The sequence below is a fragment of the Cygnus olor genome, chromosome 3 (genome assembly GCF_009769625.2).
Source record: "Cygnus olor isolate bCygOlo1 chromosome 3, bCygOlo1.pri.v2, whole genome shotgun sequence".
NCBI classification, from domain to species: Eukaryota; Metazoa; Chordata; class Aves; order Anseriformes; family Anatidae; genus Cygnus; species Cygnus olor.
This window is the reverse complement of record NC_049171.1, coordinates 67,952,245-67,971,309: the sequence shown is the minus strand read 5'-3', so window position 1 is coordinate 67,971,309 and position 19,065 is coordinate 67,952,245. Positions and strand designations below refer to the sequence as shown.

Here is a 19,065-nt window from a genome sequence, read left to right as displayed (position 1 = left end):
ATCATCCCATCAACTTAAAATTAAAAATATATATATATTAATTACAAATAAAATAAACTACATGGGTAGCGTGTATTGCCAGGCTGAGAATGGAGACCTCGCCTTTACAGACTCTGGAACATCTTCATGCTTTTACAATCAATACATTCTGCTCTACAGCTGATGCATAAAATTACTCAGGTGAATACTTCTACCAGGTGAATATATATAACTATATTGTAGACAGCTAATATAAGAAAAAGTGAAAAGTAGAAGAAATTAGAAGAAATTCTAATTCTAAAAGTAGAATTCTAATTCTAAAAAGTAGAATTCTAATTCTAAAAATAGAAGAAATTAGAAGAAATGAATGCTGATTTACATGTTTTGTAGGGCAAAATAAGCAATCATTTTTCAAAAGAAAACATTTAATAAAATGCACTGCATCTACAGGGACTTTCTCAAAGGTTTACAGTTATGTCTCATGATATGAAGGGGTTCTTAAAATGCACTTGTATGCTTAAAGTCTTCATATGACATATACAAGGAATACTTACTATTCCTACTTTTTGTAGAGATGTTGTACATTGTAAGAGATGTTAAACAGAACATGGTAACAGACACAATTATGTAAATATCTATGTCAGTAAATAACACCAACTGCTAATTCAGAAAAACATTGCATATGTTTGCTACTTTTCATAATTGATTTCCATCAAAATACTGAATATTACTTACCAGCTGTTTGGGTTTCAGTACTGTTCAGGTTAATAAGTCCAGATAACTTTTCCTCTTCCTCCTTCAGTTTGCATCCAAGTCTTTTTACTGAGTCTATGCTTCCACTGCACTCACCTAGTAGCTTCATCTGTGTTAACAAACAAACAAAGAAATACCCATCTCAATGTGCACTGTACAAGACTAGTTGCAGGGAAAACGCAACTTCCAAAATTTTCTGCAGGTAGGTCCAAGTGTGAGGGTAAAAATCTATTCCTTTGACAATCTGTCCTGACACAATCAAGGACATCTACATGGAAACAATAAAGACTTAAATTCAGATGAAATAAAAATATCTCAGTGCCTCTGTGCCATATCTTGCTGGAGAACTCCAGGTGACATCTATTCTAAATGTTTAGACAATAGAAAATGTGATTAAGAAAAGAAACAACAGTATGGAAATATTACTATGCATCCAAGCACCTAAATTTTCAATTCTGTCAGTAATAAAATGGTCTGAAAAACTTATGGAGATATTTTTCTTACAGAAAACCTCTCTGAGAAAGCTTTTCAGTCATGGATTCCACATATGCAACTTTGCTTATATGATGCATGTTTACAATTCATCAGCAAAATGAATATTATGAATCAAGCTTTAAAACTTGCTCTTAAAAGCAGAGGAATTTTAAACAAAGATATCAACATCAGATGGATAAAAACACGTGTGAGAAATTACTTTTGGACATCTACAGAAATATAATAGGAAAATAAACTCCCTAGAGTGATGTTTCTGTAAACTTACACTATTGTAAAAACACTAATAATGTAAACAACAAAGCATGTGATTAAGGGTAGTAACCATGTGAGTGAGTAAGCCTGAGAAGCAGTTGTTGAAAAAGCTGTATTTCTTTCAAAATACAGCTTGATTTCTTTCAAGTAAACCTAAGCTTGGAATGCTTATTTGACTTTTGTTCCAAAATACACCACCATGACTAAGAACAGTGATTTTTAGTAATGTCAGCATATAATGAGAATCAAGCACACGCACATAACCCTTGTAACTGGAATCCAGCTCTGGTCCTGTAGGTGTTTTGCTGCGGATGATGTTTTCTGTTTGCTGTATTTGGAAACGACTGGTATCTAAGGCCTTGTCCAGCTGTAGGATGTGTGCTTCTAGTGCACTAGATTCTCCTGTATCAAAAAACAAATAAACAAAAAAGTGACTGCCACACAAATTTTCCAGAACTTCTATCTACATTTTGCCTAGGCAGAGTAAGTATCAGGAATACTAGCTAGATTACACAGTAAAGAAGAAACATGACTGCAGCTGTATAAGTAGTACAAGTCAAAGCAACCTCATAACTAGTCGCATTAGAGCATGTTAGCAATCTTTATATATATAAAAATATATATATTTGTACCACTGTACAAATGAACATAATTTCCATAAGAATATGATCAAAAACTTCACACTTTCAAGCAGGCTTGCTAACTATTCTGAAAGAACATTTTCCCTCAGAGAATCTCTCACCAGTGTGAAGGGCAGAGATTTTACCGAAACATGTTCTAGCCTCACTGATTTTGGAGACAGCATGGCTCCTTTTCATGTTCAAACACTTCCAGATAAACCTTGTATCACAAGCTCCTGTTTCAAAGTCTGCATTAAAATTTGATTTCTTCTTGTTTCTCTTTGTATTAATTTTCTGCACTAAAAATAGTAGAATTTTGAGCTACATGAATGGATTCTATTTATATTCAATTCTGAAGATCAAAAGTGGTATATAAATGATAAGTGATATTGTTGTAATTATATTCTCAAGATCCAAAGATGACTGGATGTTCTGAAGTGCCACAGTGAGTAGCCCACACCTGATTAAAGCAACCACACTAAGCAGCAAAATTTATAGTGTTTTTCCATTCAAATATTTGACAAAATTAATGTTTAAAACAGTTTAAAAATGGTATTATTCTACCAAGCCATTTGGAACTCATATTGTTTTTGAGGCAAGTACATTTTCCTTATAGAGGTCAAGTGAATTTTGTGATATGAATCAGGTACAGCCAATTCTGGTCTGAAGTAGTCTGCAGCCTAGAGGACTGCGTGAGATTCCTCTTATCCATATTCTATGACTGTGCCTGATTTCCATTCGTTTACAAAGACGGTCTGAATTTGTTTATAAAAAACAAGTTTGAAAACTTGCATAAAGGAAGCCTTCTGTCCAGCTAATTACAGAAAATGGGGACTCTGAGATGGTTAAACTTCTTTTCATACAAAGTGCCATCCCACCAAATAGATAGAACAAGTTGCTCAAAATTTTCTCTCACTATTTTCAAAATTTTCATGGGTTATGAAACTATACGTTTTTCTATACATAATACTATCTATACTCTTAATCATGATTAACTCACAGTATTATTTGACTAAACTGGGGAAAAAAATAAAAACAGACAGTGAACCTGAGGTCACAAATTCAAAGATTTTAAAATGTTTGATATTTCATATTTGCAATATTGCATTATTTCACAAGAGTAAAACTGTGAGATCATGAGAGAAGGTGTTTGCAAGTGCATCTAATCTCTTTGAGATCTAACAAGTGAAACAGTATGCTTAATCTTGTGTAAAAATGCAAACTGAAAAAATCTACCTTCCAATATAAAAGACTAAAACAAAGACGTTGGATGACAGTATGTCCGTCACCTTAGCATCATAATCACATGAAATAAGAACTACCCTAAAACTTTATAGCTAAATAATAATTCAAGCTGCAGTGTTAAAAAAAAAATAAAATGAAAAAGTGCAAAACTGAACCATTAAGTGTTGCTCTGTATCTTTTCCTTGTGCTCTAATCTTTGTAGAAATCACTCTTCTCTGAGAGACATAGAGCATTGAGTCCTGTTGTGGGACTTCAAAGAACAAATACCAATGTGAATAAACTACTGATCAGCTTCGTCTAATCAGCTTTATCTAAGGTGAGAGGGCCAATACTTCAACTTCATTGTTTCATCCATGCACCCAGTAATACCTTGAATCACAGCAGTAAAGCAGGTATTTCTACATTAATATGCCAATGCTGCCACAGAAGAAATATTTGCAAGTTGTGAAAAGTATAACAGATACCAAGACATAGAGAAGAGGAAGATGCTTTGCTTGTGACTGTAGTATTTGCATCTGGGCAATGCTTAGGCATTGCCTACCAGAGATATTTTTGAGTGCGTTTTCTGTAAGTGTTACATAGGTGTCAAGAGTTTCAGGGATCTCTACATCTGAAAAAATAAAAGCACAGTCTAAACTGACAGCTCAGTGATGGCTGCCTCCTCATAACAGGAGTCTTTTCCATGGGATGAAGTACAGAAACAGTTCCAATAGCAAACATCCTTTCTGGAGAAGGAAAAACGATGAAGACAAAAGTAAGGATCCTGCTAAAAAGTCTCTTAATATCCAGGGAAACCTGACTCTTTTCAGACCAATGACCTGGAAAGCAAAAGACAGCCACAAGATCAGAGTGTAATATACCAGTAAGTCTTCCTGCACAATTGTCTGCATTTGGTAACTTTCACTTATTAAGATTTATTGCACAAACTATACAAACTTAGAAAGGATTTCCAGCTTTGCTGGAAAGCAAGACCTGAGATGCCACTTCAGTCTGAACTCATGGTTGTTGGAGTCTTGCCTGAATATGGACTTTAAGATTTAAATAAAATTTACTTAAGCACTTTATGATTTGGGTTGTTGATCTCTCCCCCAGCATTTCTTCATCAGTATGTTCTGCGCCTCTTGCCATATCCAGCATAGTTTCCTCTAGTCAGAATAAGTTATGACGCATAGTTCTTACAGATGACATATCCCATCTGGCAGGCTGCAGGCACAGAGATAGCCAATTCTCTGTCATATCATACAAACCTTTGTGATTTTCCAAGGCTGTAGTCATCCAGGAATTTCCAGCACTGCATCTAAGGCCAGAAGGCCGTTGGGATCACTTGGGGAAAGCTATTTAAGATCTTCAGGGGCTATTTAAAATACTTTTCCATGAGTATCTTAGCCAAGCAGTCACACATGTAACATTTGCTTCTTCTTACTGAGAGAACAGGACACACAATTTGCTACCATACCTGCTATACTTGCTGCTCCTCTCAGGTAGAAGTCTTTCTCTTGTTCTCCATCTTCTTCCTCAGAGTGCACTTCCCGTGAACCAGCTGTCTCCAGGTCTCTGCTAAGGTCATAGTCATGATCCCACTCCAGGGGGATGGAGTCCACGCTTGCAGGGGTGTCCCGACCTGATCGCTCACTTCTCACTGGCTGTGAAAGGGGCAGTGAAAGGTTGGAAGAAGGATGTGGGGAGAGAATGCTGTCTGCAGATTTGTCGTGCCAGTGTATATCAGAGAGATCTGCTGATTCATCCAGATCCACCTCTCTGTCAGAGAGGTCATGTTCATCATCTGTCAGCTAGAAAAATAATGCAAACGGATCGATCAATGCAACATGCAAAAGCACTGTAAGGTCAACCTGGGCAGCATAAATATAAAGCATAAAGTAGCATTAGGTAATAGTCAAATGATGGGGTTTACATTTTGCTTCCTTTTGCACTTCCCCTTCATTATTTAAAGGTCCACTAAAAAAAGAGAACAACAAGAAATTTCGTAATGCAAGGTCATTTTAATTATTTAAGGCACTACAGTCTCACACTAAGCAAATGGCTCCAGACTTTTTACTGATGCCAGTGTAATGCAGACATCAAGTTAAAGAAAACTCTAGAATCAAGTGTTAAGTGACCTTTATTGTGACCAGTGCTCCTATTATATTCTTTCATTTTTTTGGAAAAAATGGGTTTTGTTCCTTCCCTTTCGTGGGACTTGAGCTACCAAAAGTCATATTGCTCTCACTTCTTCAGCTGTTTGTTCAGTTCTGGAGACAAATTTCTATCTGTTCTGCTTGGGGAGAATCACTCTATTATTGTTTTGAAAACAAAACAGTAGAGATGTTCCCCCATTAGCAAAGCTTTATAAATCTCAAGTTTGCATGGATCTCCATGATGCTTTACAAAAAAATCCAAATCTGTTAAGTTTGCTCTCTGAACAGGACATAAATATCATGCAATGAAGGGAGGCAGACAGTCAGAGTTGTAACAAAATTAAAACCACAGAATTTTTTTTTTGAAAGTTGGAAATGTTAGTTCATTTCAACATCTTTCTGTCTCCTCATTCTCACATTTGTTAAATGGCAATAAAGCAAATACATATGTAAGTATACACACAGGAAGATGGATCAGTTTCTTGTGATAACGTTCCACACGTCCAAAGACCTCTTGACAGTAACGACGCAGCTCATCTAATTCTTCTTCAATGACAGCTGCATCCATTGGCTCACATTTCTCAATGAGTTGCTCTCCCTGCACAATTATCTGCTCAATTTTGTTGTTGTTCAGGGAAATTTCTTGCTGGAAAGCCTTTATAAAAGCAAAGCCCATACTTTATCAATGAAATCTTCATTAAAACAACCTAAGTTGTTAAGGATACAAGTCTTAGATTTTTTCAGTAAGAACGGTGCGGGTAACAAAATGGAATGATTCTACATATTCTGGTATGAACAACAATGAGAAATTAAATTTAGCATTCCACAGTCTTTCTTGTCAAGAACAGTGATACTTCATGGTTTACCATTTCATTCCTCTCTTGTTGTATTTGGAAAGAAAGCTCTTCTCTAAACAAGCCATCCCATGACCAAACGTCTAGAATGGACACAGATGCTAAAGCTAACCTACTGGAATTTTGGATAACATAACGTGATTCCCATTTGACATTTTTCTCACCAAATAATGTATTACTTGGATGCAGAAATGGTTGGAAAATGTAGTAATTGTTAGGTGTCAGAGGTACTGGAGACCTGACATTATTTTTAATCTACATTTCTTCCTTTAATTAGGGAACAGAGACTATCACTTATTTTTCTGAAAATTTATCACTGCCCAAAGTTCTTTCACTCTAGCAGAAAAGTATGTATTGAAACATAACATATACCAAAACTTCTGAGGCTGAATTTCAGCCTGCAATTAAGGGACTGTATCAGGATGCACTTTGGCTTAATGTTTCTTAAATTCTCCCCTAGCTGCCTCCCCCCCCACTCCCACCTTCTGATGACCCAAGACTGTTTTTATCCCTTCTCTCTTCCTTCACCCTCTCTCCATTTACTTATTCTTTACCTTAAGTTGCTTTATCTTTGCTTGGACATCACACTCTGAGAAATGCTCTATGTTGGTCAGCTGCAGGTCCATCTCTGTTAGCCAAACCAGGATGCTATCACGTGCTGTCTCAAACTCCTCACGCTGGCCAATAAAATGCTGGGGAAGTGGAGTGGAAAACAGAGTGGCATGAAATGACCAAACAACCTCCCAAAAACCAGCAACAGCATTCTCCAAAGAAAGAGCTTTCATGCCCTTCAAACCTAACCCAAACTCAGTACACTTTCTTCTTTCATTTCCTACATGATTTCTAGGGTTCCTTCTTCAGTAACATCACCTTCAGCTGCAATTAGCAGACATACGAAAGTTATCTTCTAAGGAGGAGGTGGTATTCAAGGTCACCAAGCATTTGTCTATAGATTTCATGCTTTGGTTACCTCAAAGTGAACTTCTAAGCTCCCTTTCTCTTCCAAAGGTAGAAAAACCCTCAAAAACACTTAAAATGCATTAAACTGGAAGGTTCTGGAGTGCCCTTAATTCACAAGTACAGTAGTGAAAGCCAAAGTCTTAAACAGGGAAAAATACTTTTAGCCTGCGCAGGATGGAAGTAACTCGCTTTTGTAAGTTGTCCCATCTCTGGTTCCCCTCATGGACCATCTGCTTGAGGCTGCAGTTAGAATCAGTACGGTTTTCCCGGGCCAGGCGACGATATTGCTTGTTAATCAGTTCCAGCTGAGTCAGACTTTCATGCACCTGTCTCTGGAAGGCCTAAAGCAGTGTGAATAAAAGACACCATCAGATTTTTCATTATTTAAATCACAATATGTATATAGCTTCTCCTTTTACTTTGACCCTGCTTCTACACTAAAACCCATGCTAGCTGATCTTTTGGGGTTAAATAAATTTCAGTGTAGATAGTGTAGATTCAGACATCGAGATATGCTCTTCTGATTAAAATGAGCAAGAAAAAGAAAAAAGTTTACAAGGCTGACATAGCTTACTGAGTGACAAATTGAAAGAAGAATACCTGTTATAATGATAAAAATCACACCAAAAAAAAAAAATATAGTGTCCTCTACTTGCTCTTATGCCTTTGTATTGAAGAATAGGAACACAAGCAATGAATATGAAACTTTTTTTTTTTTTTTTTATTTAATGGAAAAGTAAGCCAAGATTACTGTGGCTTCATTGGGTTTCCTTACACAAACTACATTTGCTGAAGTGCAAATATTGAAGTTTTAAGAAACTGCTTAATCTGAGTTTTACCAAAAATAGCAAAAAATGGTACCGAAAGAATCATCTCTTTAACCTCAGTATATTGGTATTCAAGTCAGTTTTGTCTAAAATTTCCATGGAAAGAAAATTTTATGAACATCCATACCAACATATGCCTGGACAAGTGTCTGTGTCACACACTTTCATTGCTTCCTCTACTATTACTAAAGACTCAGTCACCCAGCTGGGGAGTGGAAAAGTAGATGATTTAGCCCATCAGTTTCACAGTGTGACTAGCAATCACAAAGCAAGCTAGAGGAAGCACTGTGTAAGGAGTTGATTGTTTTTTTCCAATCAAAAATTATTTATGAATTGTTTTTCAAAATTCCACTTACCTCTATTTTCACAAACAGAAAATCAAACAAAAGAAGCCTTAAAATTGACTACTTTACCATCTCTCTTTTGAATAAAAGGAGGACAAAGGCGAATATTTTTTTGCTCCAATTGTAGTTCTACAAACTTGCTCTCCACTATTGCTCACAAAGCAGATAAACAATCTCTCCCAAAACAAGACACTGTCCTTATTAAGAACCAGAGAAGTGTGATGGATAAAAACACTTCGGTATATAATTTTTCATTAATATCAGGTAACACAAGATTTCTTCATTAACGATTTATACTCTTCATACTGTACTAAAGCTAAAAGTGAAATAAGCACTCTTTTACCGTAAGACCAGAGACAGAAGTAAAGAAGCTGGTCCAAAAACAGAAAAAAAGATAAAAGCGTGTAAAGTCCTCTCAATAAAACTATTTCCTTTGTTTAAATCACTGTTAAATTGAGTATGAGACAACCAGCAAGCAGCAAATGGGCTTGTAACTGGAGTGAAATACTCAACAAAACTGAATTCACTTAAAATCACACAAGGAGAAAAAGGGAAGTGATCCTCATGCAAGAGGCACAATTATGACTATATTTGCTAGGATTATGAAATCTACAAATGTGCAGTTGTTGTTTCACCTGTTACCAAGACTTGTCCAGCAAAAGAACAGCTGTGTATTTGTTTTACATACTTCCAGTTCAGCTACACAAGAATACATCTGTTGCCTTCTTCCCTGTAACCTCTTTTCATTTCTCTGTAAGCTATTGAGGAGGGTGCAGTGTGAATTTGTATTGTGAATTCAGTGACAGTCATCTCTGACTTCCACGATCAGGAAATGAAATGTTCTTACATGGTCTTACACTTTTTTAATTATTATTTTTATTATTTATTTACTTTTATTATTATTATTCAACTAATATGGAGGGGAAAATAAAATTAGAAAAAAAACTCAGTTAAAGCAGAAAATCAATTTAGTTAGTATGCATAGGTGGCTGACTTTATACTGACTTAACAGTGAATTTGCTGAATTCAACTGAATTTGAACACCAAGTTCTTATATTTTCTATTCTTTTTTTTTTTTTTTTTTTTTTTTTCTGGTAGTTTGAGAAACTACATAATCAGGAAGAAGAGGGAAAAGGAAAAGGAGAAAGAACCCAACTGCAGGGAAAGCTTCTAGAAAGACAGCTAAACTTTGCAGCTAGTTCCTGCAGTAAAAATCGCACAAGTCTGCAGGAGAGGGAAGGTCACCTTAAAAATGGAGGTTTGATGAAACAGACTTTGGGCAATGTCAAGTCACCTGTGAAAATCAGACAGCTAAGATTTTTGGTACTGTTTCTCATAGAGTGACTTGGTAAACATGACACTTAGACACTGATCACTGAATAAAGAAACAATGGAAAGAAAGTCTGAGGCAGAGTGCATGGGTCCAGCAAGCAAGCATCATTATGCTCTGGTAACCTACCTCACCCTAATTAAGAAGTCTGGCACAGTGTATAACAACAAAACTTGGCCAGTACACTCAGAGATGCAAATGTCAATAATAAAACCTGAATCAGTGCTTCACAGTTTGTTTCTGAATTAAATGCCGCACTAGAAAGTATTAACTTCTCTTGGACATGTAAAATTTGCATTTCTTCCTCAGAGCAAATACTTTCTAGCACCTGGCTTGTTTACAGAAGTCTCCAAATAACTTGTTCTCTTTCTTCAGAGTCATTTTTCTCTCTCATCTTGATATTCTCTTTGCAAATCTAAAACTAAGCAAAAGACAATCAGAGGGATGGAGCACCTCTCCTATGAAGACAGGCTGAGAGAGGTTGTTTAGCCTAGAGAACACTTCAGGGAGACCTAATAGTGGCCTTACAGAACCTAGCAGGGGCCTACAGGAAAGCTGGGGAGTGACTCTTTGTCAAGGCGTGTGGTGATAGGACAATGAGTAATGGCTTTAACGTAAAAGAGAGGAAATTTAGATTAGATGTTAGGAAGAAATCTTTTACTCAGAAGGTGGAACAGGTTGCCCAGAGAAGTTGTGGATGCCCTATCACTAGAAGCATTCGAGGGCAGGTTGGATTGGGCTTTGAGCAACCTGGTCTAGTGAGAGGTGTCCCTGCCCATGAAAGGGGGGTTGGAACTAGATGATCTTTAAGGCCCCTTTCAATCCCAGCCATTCTGTGATTCTCTGATTCTATGACTTTTACCGTGATTAGCCACATGGACTGTGTGTGTTTTGCATACAGGCTTACAACCCATTGCAATTATGAGACAAAGCATCACTTTGTAGGAGACATGACAGGGTTATGTAACAAGCCATTAAGCATTGACTGAAGTGACAGCTTGTCAACTTTTAAGGACACACTTGACCTCTGAGTTGCTGGGGACACCATGTGGACATACAACAACACTTGCATGCATGTGCATTTCAGGGATAAGTATCTAACACGGGGACATAGTACTTTGTACAAAACAGTACAAGAGTTCAGAGGGCTGGTATCAGAGTGTTATGGAAAGAAGTAAAGGGATGAAATCAAAGCAAAAGCCAAGACATACAGCATTCATTTGAAGAGGTACTTACTGAAGAGAGATTAATGAATGCTATGGAGCACCTGCTGACTGAGCATATTAAAGAGCTGCAGAAGAAAAATGCCAAGAATTCTAACTGTGGTGAAGAAAAATGAAGTGAGGCTGGATTAATTTATTAGCATTTTTAGTTTCCACCTTCCACTGTTTTTTCCTCCTAGAAACCTGCCAGAGAGGGCAGTTGCAAAATCATCAACTCTGCTATGTCAATACAGGGTCTGCTGAGTGACTTGTGTATGGGAAGGAAGAACACCAGCTGGATGCTGTAATGTGATCAGTAGATATTAAATTTCAAGTATTATAAATCACCTCAAATTTCTTCAGTTCTTCCTTAGCAACCGTGTAAAGTACGCCAGAAGAGCTTGGGAAAGCAGCTGTCCTCTCAGAGGTTTTTAGCCAATCTTCAAATCTTGAGTAGTCATCCAAAAACTTTTGCCATAACCGCCACGTCTCTTCAATTCTGCAATAGATAATGGAAAATTAAGGAATGATGGGACTGAAGAACAGCTGACCTTCAGTACTTTAAATAATCATCAACAGCAAACTAGTACTGCACTAAACAATAACTGGCTCTTAATCTAACTCAGACAGGCAGGTTGATAAACAGACAACAGAGGAGACTGACTCATTCCAGACTGAGCTGGAATAAGATGATGACAGTTTTTTTACTACATCTAATTTTGGAACCGTTATAAAAAGAACACTATAAACATGCAATAGGAGCTGTAAAAATCATAGCACATGCTAAATAACTTCAGATATACAGTCTAATCTAGGTACCTAAACCAGTATTTCAGAGATTAGAAATTCCACAGTAACTTCAACTGCAGAACATTTTTTTTTTTTTTTTTTTTTTTTACAGAATGCTTGAGTTGTTTTAAAGTTCTCAGTCATTATCCTGCACGGCAAAAGGACATGACCTTTTTTTTTTTTTTTCTTTTTTTTTTTTTTCTTTTTTTGGCATTCAGCAAGTGGTAAAATGTTCTCTCTCATGGTAACAACTTCTTTTTTTTAATTAAAAAAAAAAATTATTTCAACTTTTCAAATAGACTATTTGACCTCAATTGAGTATGTGAAAGGAGTGGTTGACTCTTGACCCTGAAATCAAATTGTCTTAATATTGAGACTGTAAAATCCCAAGATGATCTTTTTTTTGGGGGTGGGGACAGCTTATATTACAACAGAACTTTGTGTGCTTTTGCATACAGAAGACATTTTCCCCAAATCTTAGATATGCAGGTCTGAAAGGAGCCTGATCCATGCAATACTCTGAGGCAAAATTTACACTTTGATGATATGTTGTTGAACTTGAGTTTCAACACCTGATTTTTTTTTTTTTTCCTTTTTCAAATGAATAACTGTTTCTAGCACAATAACAATTCTAAATACTGATAGCTCAGCTAATTTACTATTACAAATGTATTAATAGCACACATTACCATGGAAACAGTAGAAAATTACTTAGAGATAGCAATCTGTGGATATGAAGCAGGACAAACATCATTAGGGTAAGCCTAATTATTGCAACTCTCCCTTTTAGGTCATGTTTTCTAAACCTCTTGGAATCACTGAAGTCATCCATACTTTCTCTAGTTTATTTCTCATTGCTTCCATAAAGCATGGAAAAATCAAACATTCCATCAAAGGCCTCATGTAAGCAAAATTTGGTAATTGACTCGTGTACTTTATATAAAGACCCGTAATAATGCAACCCTTTTTTTTTTCTTTTTTTTTTTTTCTTTTTTTTTCCCAGTATCATGATAACTATTGGCTTTTATTCAGTGTATGATCCTTTTCTGACCCCTAGACTTTGTGGCGTAAAGGACCACACGAACACCAGGGTTCTTTCAGGATCAGTAACTGCTACTACTTTATTGATGACATAACTTCAACTCTCTCTTATTGAGGGCATAACTTCATCTATCCTTACTGAGGACAGGCTCCCTTCTTATATCAATCACCCCACAGCAGTACTTTTCCACTAACTATTCATTGGTCAACGACTTTGCCTGGCAACAGCAAACACCCAGCAACTTCCATGCCTTAACGGCTGGAGAACAAGCAACCCGAGACAACAAGGTGTCTCCTGAATCACCCTTCTTTGTTCCCTCTAAACTCTTTGCATTCCTCATGGCCTCATCATTAAGAGTCTGAAGTTATCACCAATCATGGGGCTTGTTGACCCCCATGGCGACACTCCCACAAGACCCTTTCCTTCAATACTGCAACCCTATCATATATATCCCATCCTGTAGTTGTGCTCGTGGTAGGAAATACTAATTTGTAGACATTTTAGACTTACTTAAGTCGCCTTTCCATTGACATTGCACAAATGTTCCTCCACCTTCTGTCCAGATTGCGCGTAGCCTGCTGAATAGAGTCACTCTCTGTTTCTGTGGCACAGGCATCACAGTCATGAAGAAGCACTTCACACAAATTGAGAACAGATGCTACTCCAGTGCTGTGTTTCTCTATGTCCCTCTGAATTTCCTGTAGATGAAGAAATTAATTCTTAAGAGAAATGACAAAACATGCGTAAATACAGATGCATTTCTGTTCTACTTATTCAAAAAAAAAAAAAAAGACAAAAAAACAACCAAACAATTGCAAACAGGAAAAAAGCAATCTATTAAGATAGATACTGTGCTTGTGACAGCACAAATATTGATGCAATGTTATCAGCGAAGCTAGGAGAACCTGGCAGCATGAAGAGCTCTCTCAGGAGCTATGAACATCAGACCATCACCTGGGACAAACTGCCAGAGCTCTGCATGCTCAGATGAATATCTTTCAGCTACATTTAATCAACAACACCAATGACATTCCCATCCCTTCTCCATTATCATAGAAAATGTAAAGCAGAAGTTAGTAAGAAAAGTGTGTCAGGAAAAACTATTATCTACTGGAGGGGCCCTTCATGAGTCTACTCTTCCCCAGGCAAGGTAGCTGCATAGTGGCATGTCTGACATGGAGATTGGCAGCAGCACATGTCAAACTGCATATTTAGTAGGAGTTTATTCCTTCAACTTTCAAAACGTATAGCATTTTAATTGGAATTGGAAAGGATTTAGGACAGCTAAAGAAAATGCACTTATGTGGTCTTAGCACTTGTTATATGTGATGAGTATTATTTCTCCTGTTGGTTTCTTGGTTGTAATGTCTTTTTCTCCACTGGTGATAATGCTTCTTCTTGAAGCATATTTTCAGCTACAGTTTTGAACTACTGGTTCAAGTTGAGACAAGCCACAAAAGTAATTGGCTATTTCTGTTAGATAAGTGCAAGGAAAATAAACCCTCCCTGACTTTTGCTTAAATTTGAAATGAACCATCAGAATATTAGATGGAATAGTCAGGATGGACCAAGGTCAAGGCAACATAAACCCAAGAGTAACAGAGAAGTGTTAACATGACTATACCATAAAGTGATAGATTGCATCTAGAATACCACATTCACTTCTGGTTCAGGTGAACAAAATAACTGTTAATATAAGAGATGTGGAATTTTATTTATAGAATCATAGAATGATAGAATGGTTTGGGTTGGAAAGGGCCTTGAAGATCATCTAGTTTCAACCCCCCTGCCATGGGCAGGGACACCTTCCACTAGACCAGGTTTCTCAAAGCCCCATCCAATCTGGCCTTGAACGCTTCCAGGGATGGGGCACATATAGCTTCTCTGGGCACCCTGTTCCAGTGCCTCACCAACCCTTGTTCCTAATGTCTAATCTAAATCTACTCTATTTTAGTTTAAAACCATTACTCCTTGTCCTACCACTACACTCCCTGCCAAAAAGTCCCTCTCGAGTTTTCCTGTAGACCTGCTTTGGAAGAACCTCCCTGGAGCCTTCTCTTCTCCAGGCTGAACAACTCCAACTCCCTCAGCCTGTCATCATAGAAGATGTGTTCCAGCCCTCTGATCATCTTTGTGTCCCTCCTCTGGACTCATTCTAATAGGTCCTTCTTGTGCTGGGGGCCCCAAGAGATGAACACAGTAGGAGAACAAGAACATGGTAACTTGAGGCTAAGTAGAGGTAAAGTGAGTGGTTAGAAAGCTGCCTTGCAGAGAAGGACCTGGGAGTATTGGTTGATAGTCAGCTGAATATGAGCCAGTGGTATGCTCAGGTGGCCAAGAAGGCCAACAGCATCCTGGCTTGTATAAGAAACAGTGTGGCCAGCAGGGCTAGGGAATTGATTGTCCCCCTTTACTCGGCTCTGGTGAGGCCACACCTTGAGTACTGTGTTCAGTTTTGGGCCCCTCACTACAAGAAGGGCATTGAGGTGCTCGAGCGAGTCCAGAGAAGGGCAACGAAGCTGGTGAGGGGTCTGGAGAACAAGTCTTATGAGGAGCAGCTGAGGGAGCTGGGATTGTTCAGCCTGGAGAAGAGGAGGCTCAGGGGAGACCTTATCACACTCTACAGGTACCTTAAAGAAGGCTGTAGCACAGTGGTGATTGGTCTATTCTCCCACGTGCCCAGTGACAGGGTGAGGGGGAATGGGCTCAAGTTGCGCCAGGGGAGGTTTAGGTTGGATATTAGGAAGAACTTCTTTACTGAAAGGGTTGTTAGGCATTGGAATAGGCTGCCCAGGGAAGTGGTTGAGTCACCATCCCTGAAGGTCTTTAAAAGACGTTTAGATTTAGAGCTTAGTGATATGGTTTAGTGGAGGTCTTGTTAGTGTTAGGTCAGAGGTTGGACTAGATGATCTTGGAGGTCTCTTCCAACCTAGATGATTCTGTGATTCTGTGATTTTGCTTGTAAAGAAAAATGTTAACACATGAAAAGAAATATAGTGTCGACATACTGTCTCTACATAAATTTAAGCTCTAATTGGACAAACCTTTCTAACAACTAGCAATATGAATACAGCCTTCCAGCAGGAAATGAGGTTTAAATATAGAATCTAAAAGCATCATCAAATTTGAAATGGAGTAATCTTATCTTATATCAGTTATCTGATTTTGGTTTTTGTGATGATTGGACTCGATGACTTTATTAATTTCCTGTTCTCATATATGAAACAGAAGGATATTTTGTGAACACCTACATGAGAAAGTGGAAAATCACAGTATTTTCTCCTTCAGCACTGTCCCTTTCACTTTCACTTGCCTGGAAAATACTCTTTCATCATAATGTACAAGTGTTTATTCTTCTTCCTGTCCTGAGATGTTATATAAGGTGGATGCTATAAATAGATTCAATACTCTATAAAACATATACTACAGACAGCTATGAGACTTTAGGCTAAGCAAGTTCAGGTAACATAATCTCCTTTTTGTTGTTTTGGACTACAGCAGCAGTTATAGCTGCCACATTGGTAGTCCTGAGTATTCCTAAGAATTAAACTTTTATTCACCTACAAAACTTTTCTACAGCAGATGACTATGATATATATATATATATATATATATATATATTTCCTCCATGGCCTTAGTTGATATGTTTCTTAGAGAACAATCAGCCTTTTTGGTTAGTTTACAGAAGAAGCATCACTTCCGTGCACTGCTGTCATCAACGTACAAGTTTTTCTTTAATCATCCCAAAAGCAAAAACGATTCTTCAATTTCAACTGGTAGCAGGCTGAGAAAGTAAACAAACAAGTAATCCTAGAAATGTAGCTTGCAACCCTTGGAAAATGCTTCAGTGAGGTTACACTACCTTCCCCAGGATATCCAGCTTGAATTGCCTCTTAATTTCACTATAGGGACCAGCAACCTGCAAAGCTCATTCTTGGCTGAAGAGGCTGAGAAGTTACAGAATGACAGTGGGGTTACAGAAATGGAATTTGTCCCTCCTCTTTCACAGAATAATATTTTTTACGTAATCTTGTATATGAACAACTGGTAGCAGTATGAACAGGGAAGATAACGGCCTCAGTGGAAGATTAAACATAAAAAAGAAGAACACTAAGAGGGAAGAAAAAAGAGGGATGAAATACTTGAGATGGCTGACATGCTGGCCTTCTGAGATAAAGTGAACAGAGATATAGCTGCCTAGTAATAAAAATACTGGTTGCCATACATTGAAGTTTTTGTTTTGTCATATATATATGACAACCATGGCATCATTATCAAATCAAATCTCATCAGGATTACAAACACAGTATCTTCCCAGTATAAAATTCACCTCTATTTTTCCCCTTTGGGATTCCAGTGAAACCACTAAGACTTCCACAGAATATTGTTGCATGCTGTCACTCTATGGGAACCACCACAAGGAAATGGTGGAAATCAGAGAGACACCAGTCTCCATACTCCAAATAAGTCCCACAAGAAGTGGTTATAACAAACTGTGGAATGCTTGCACAGGGATCCTAGTGCAAAAAAAATGTCAAGTATCTAGTTTACTGATAGCAATGTTTAGCCTTGCCCAGCACTTCACCATCTCAGAAACACAACTCATTAGTTACACTTGTGTGTTATGAATTATTAACCCTGTGTAAATTGCATATAGAATATTAATAAGCAGTTCTGCACAGCCATGTAGAAAATCAGTTGGGGAGCCAGAAAACACTCTGAGAACATTCTTGGGTCTCAGCCCCACACTCAGTTTAAAAGATCAAAATGCCAGTTTATGCACTCCATAAATTAAAGTTCCCCAAAGCATTCTGGCATTCCTCTTCCCACACATTTATTTCTCCTTTCGTGAAAGAACTCGGAAGAGCATATAACTCATCTCCAATGAGGCACCAAAAAGGTATTTCTGCTAATAAATAACCAACAGGAACACAACAGAACAGTCTTCACCAGCAAAGTGCTTCTAAATAAAACTACACTGGGCAGCTGAGGGATGAAGTGCCCACATATTTCCCTCTACTGCACTGAGCCATAATCTGTGAAGTAGGCATACAGCATAGCAGTGAAGTGGACCAGGATATAGAAAGTATAATAAATGTTCTTTGGGGTAAGATTAATTGTAATGCCAAAAGCTGGTTGACATAATATTTATGTATTTTTTCCTGTTCCAATGTTGACTATTTTGTTCTAGCACTGCATAAAAGCTTTGGGCGGTATAAAACAACTGATTTTAACTTCACATGTATAGTTCATGCATCTTTGCGTGCAATGTAATTCTCAAACAAGCTGCAAGATAAAACCAAGTTAGAAAAGTTGCTAAAAAACAGTCTTTTTCAAGCATGTGCAAAATTTGCAAGGTCTAATAGGTGTCAGTTTTGCCTCTTGGAACAGTCAGTTCAAACAACCAAAAACCACAAACCCCAAAGAAAAATCAATTGCAATAGCTCGTTCAGGTTACATCTCTTGGTGCCTTACCTTTCTTGTGAATGTCAAACAGCTTCCAGTAGACTCGATGTCAAAGCCAGCAGAAGGCTCTATAAGTGACACAGTAAGCACCACTTGCCTTGATATTCGAACACTTTTTTGCCTCATGCCCTGGGTATGAGCAGCCCAAGGACACACTACTTTGTTTCTCCCAATGCCATTGTGCACCTTACAAGTGTTTTGTATTTTACCTGCTGTTCATTTAGCTTCCTTTGTATCTCCTCAGAGTCGCAAGTTTCATAGACAATTGGTTTGGACAGCTCTGACTCAATATGGGCAAGCCAAGATCTCAGGCTACTCATGTTCTTATCTAGCTGCTGCACTGCAACGAGGGTTTCTTTCAACTTCTTTACCCTGTAAAGAAAAAGAAACAGGAACATAGATACACTCTGAAGAAGAATTTCTACAGTATGTGTTTCAGGGGGATTTCAGAAGAAACTTAACATAGATGGCAACTTCTGTTCTGAAGTCTTCCTTTTTTGAGTAACAGAGGTGTATTACCTATACAAATAATCCAGCATTCATAGGTTCTGGTGAAGAAAAATTAAGAGTTTACTAATTCCAGACAACATTTACAAAGGTTCTATACCATTATCTGTTGAGACAAATGTTTGTTAGAAATACAAATATGTATATATATTTAAATAAACTCACACACACCAAAACCCAAAATAATGTAGCTAATTTAGTTGCAATCTTGACTAAAAGAAGACAAAAGATCTTAGACTACAAATAACTGGTCCAGTTAACCAGT

General features: G+C 37.6%; 1 protein-coding gene across 28 annotated transcripts in view; it reads right to left on the bottom strand.

The window, feature by feature from the left end:
• Positions 1–19,065, bottom strand: part of SYNE1 (spectrin repeat containing nuclear envelope protein 1) — a 302,466-nt gene that overhangs the window by 14,454 nt on the left and 268,947 nt on the right. For 23 of the 28 annotated variants that reach the window (XM_040553823.1, XM_040553826.1, XM_040553827.1 and 20 more), the window contains 10 exons: positions 18,503–18,665; positions 13,338–13,525; positions 11,345–11,495; positions 7,452–7,634; positions 6,888–7,025; positions 5,943–6,134; positions 4,801–5,134; positions 3,886–3,954; positions 1,739–1,881; positions 715–841 (listed from right to left, as the gene is read on the bottom strand). In XM_040553823.1, coding sequence (XP_040409757.1) covers positions 715–841; positions 1,739–1,881; positions 3,886–3,954; positions 4,801–5,134; positions 5,943–6,134; positions 6,888–7,025; positions 7,452–7,634; positions 11,345–11,495; positions 13,338–13,525; positions 18,503–18,665 — 1,688 coding nt within the window. The remainder of the gene's footprint in view (positions 1–714; positions 842–1,738; positions 1,882–3,885; positions 3,955–4,800; positions 5,135–5,942; positions 6,135–6,887; positions 7,026–7,451; positions 7,635–11,344; positions 11,496–13,337; positions 13,526–18,502; positions 18,666–19,065) is intronic. The other 5 variants (XM_040553846.1, XM_040553828.1, XM_040553839.1 and 2 more) reach the window with 2 other exon arrangements.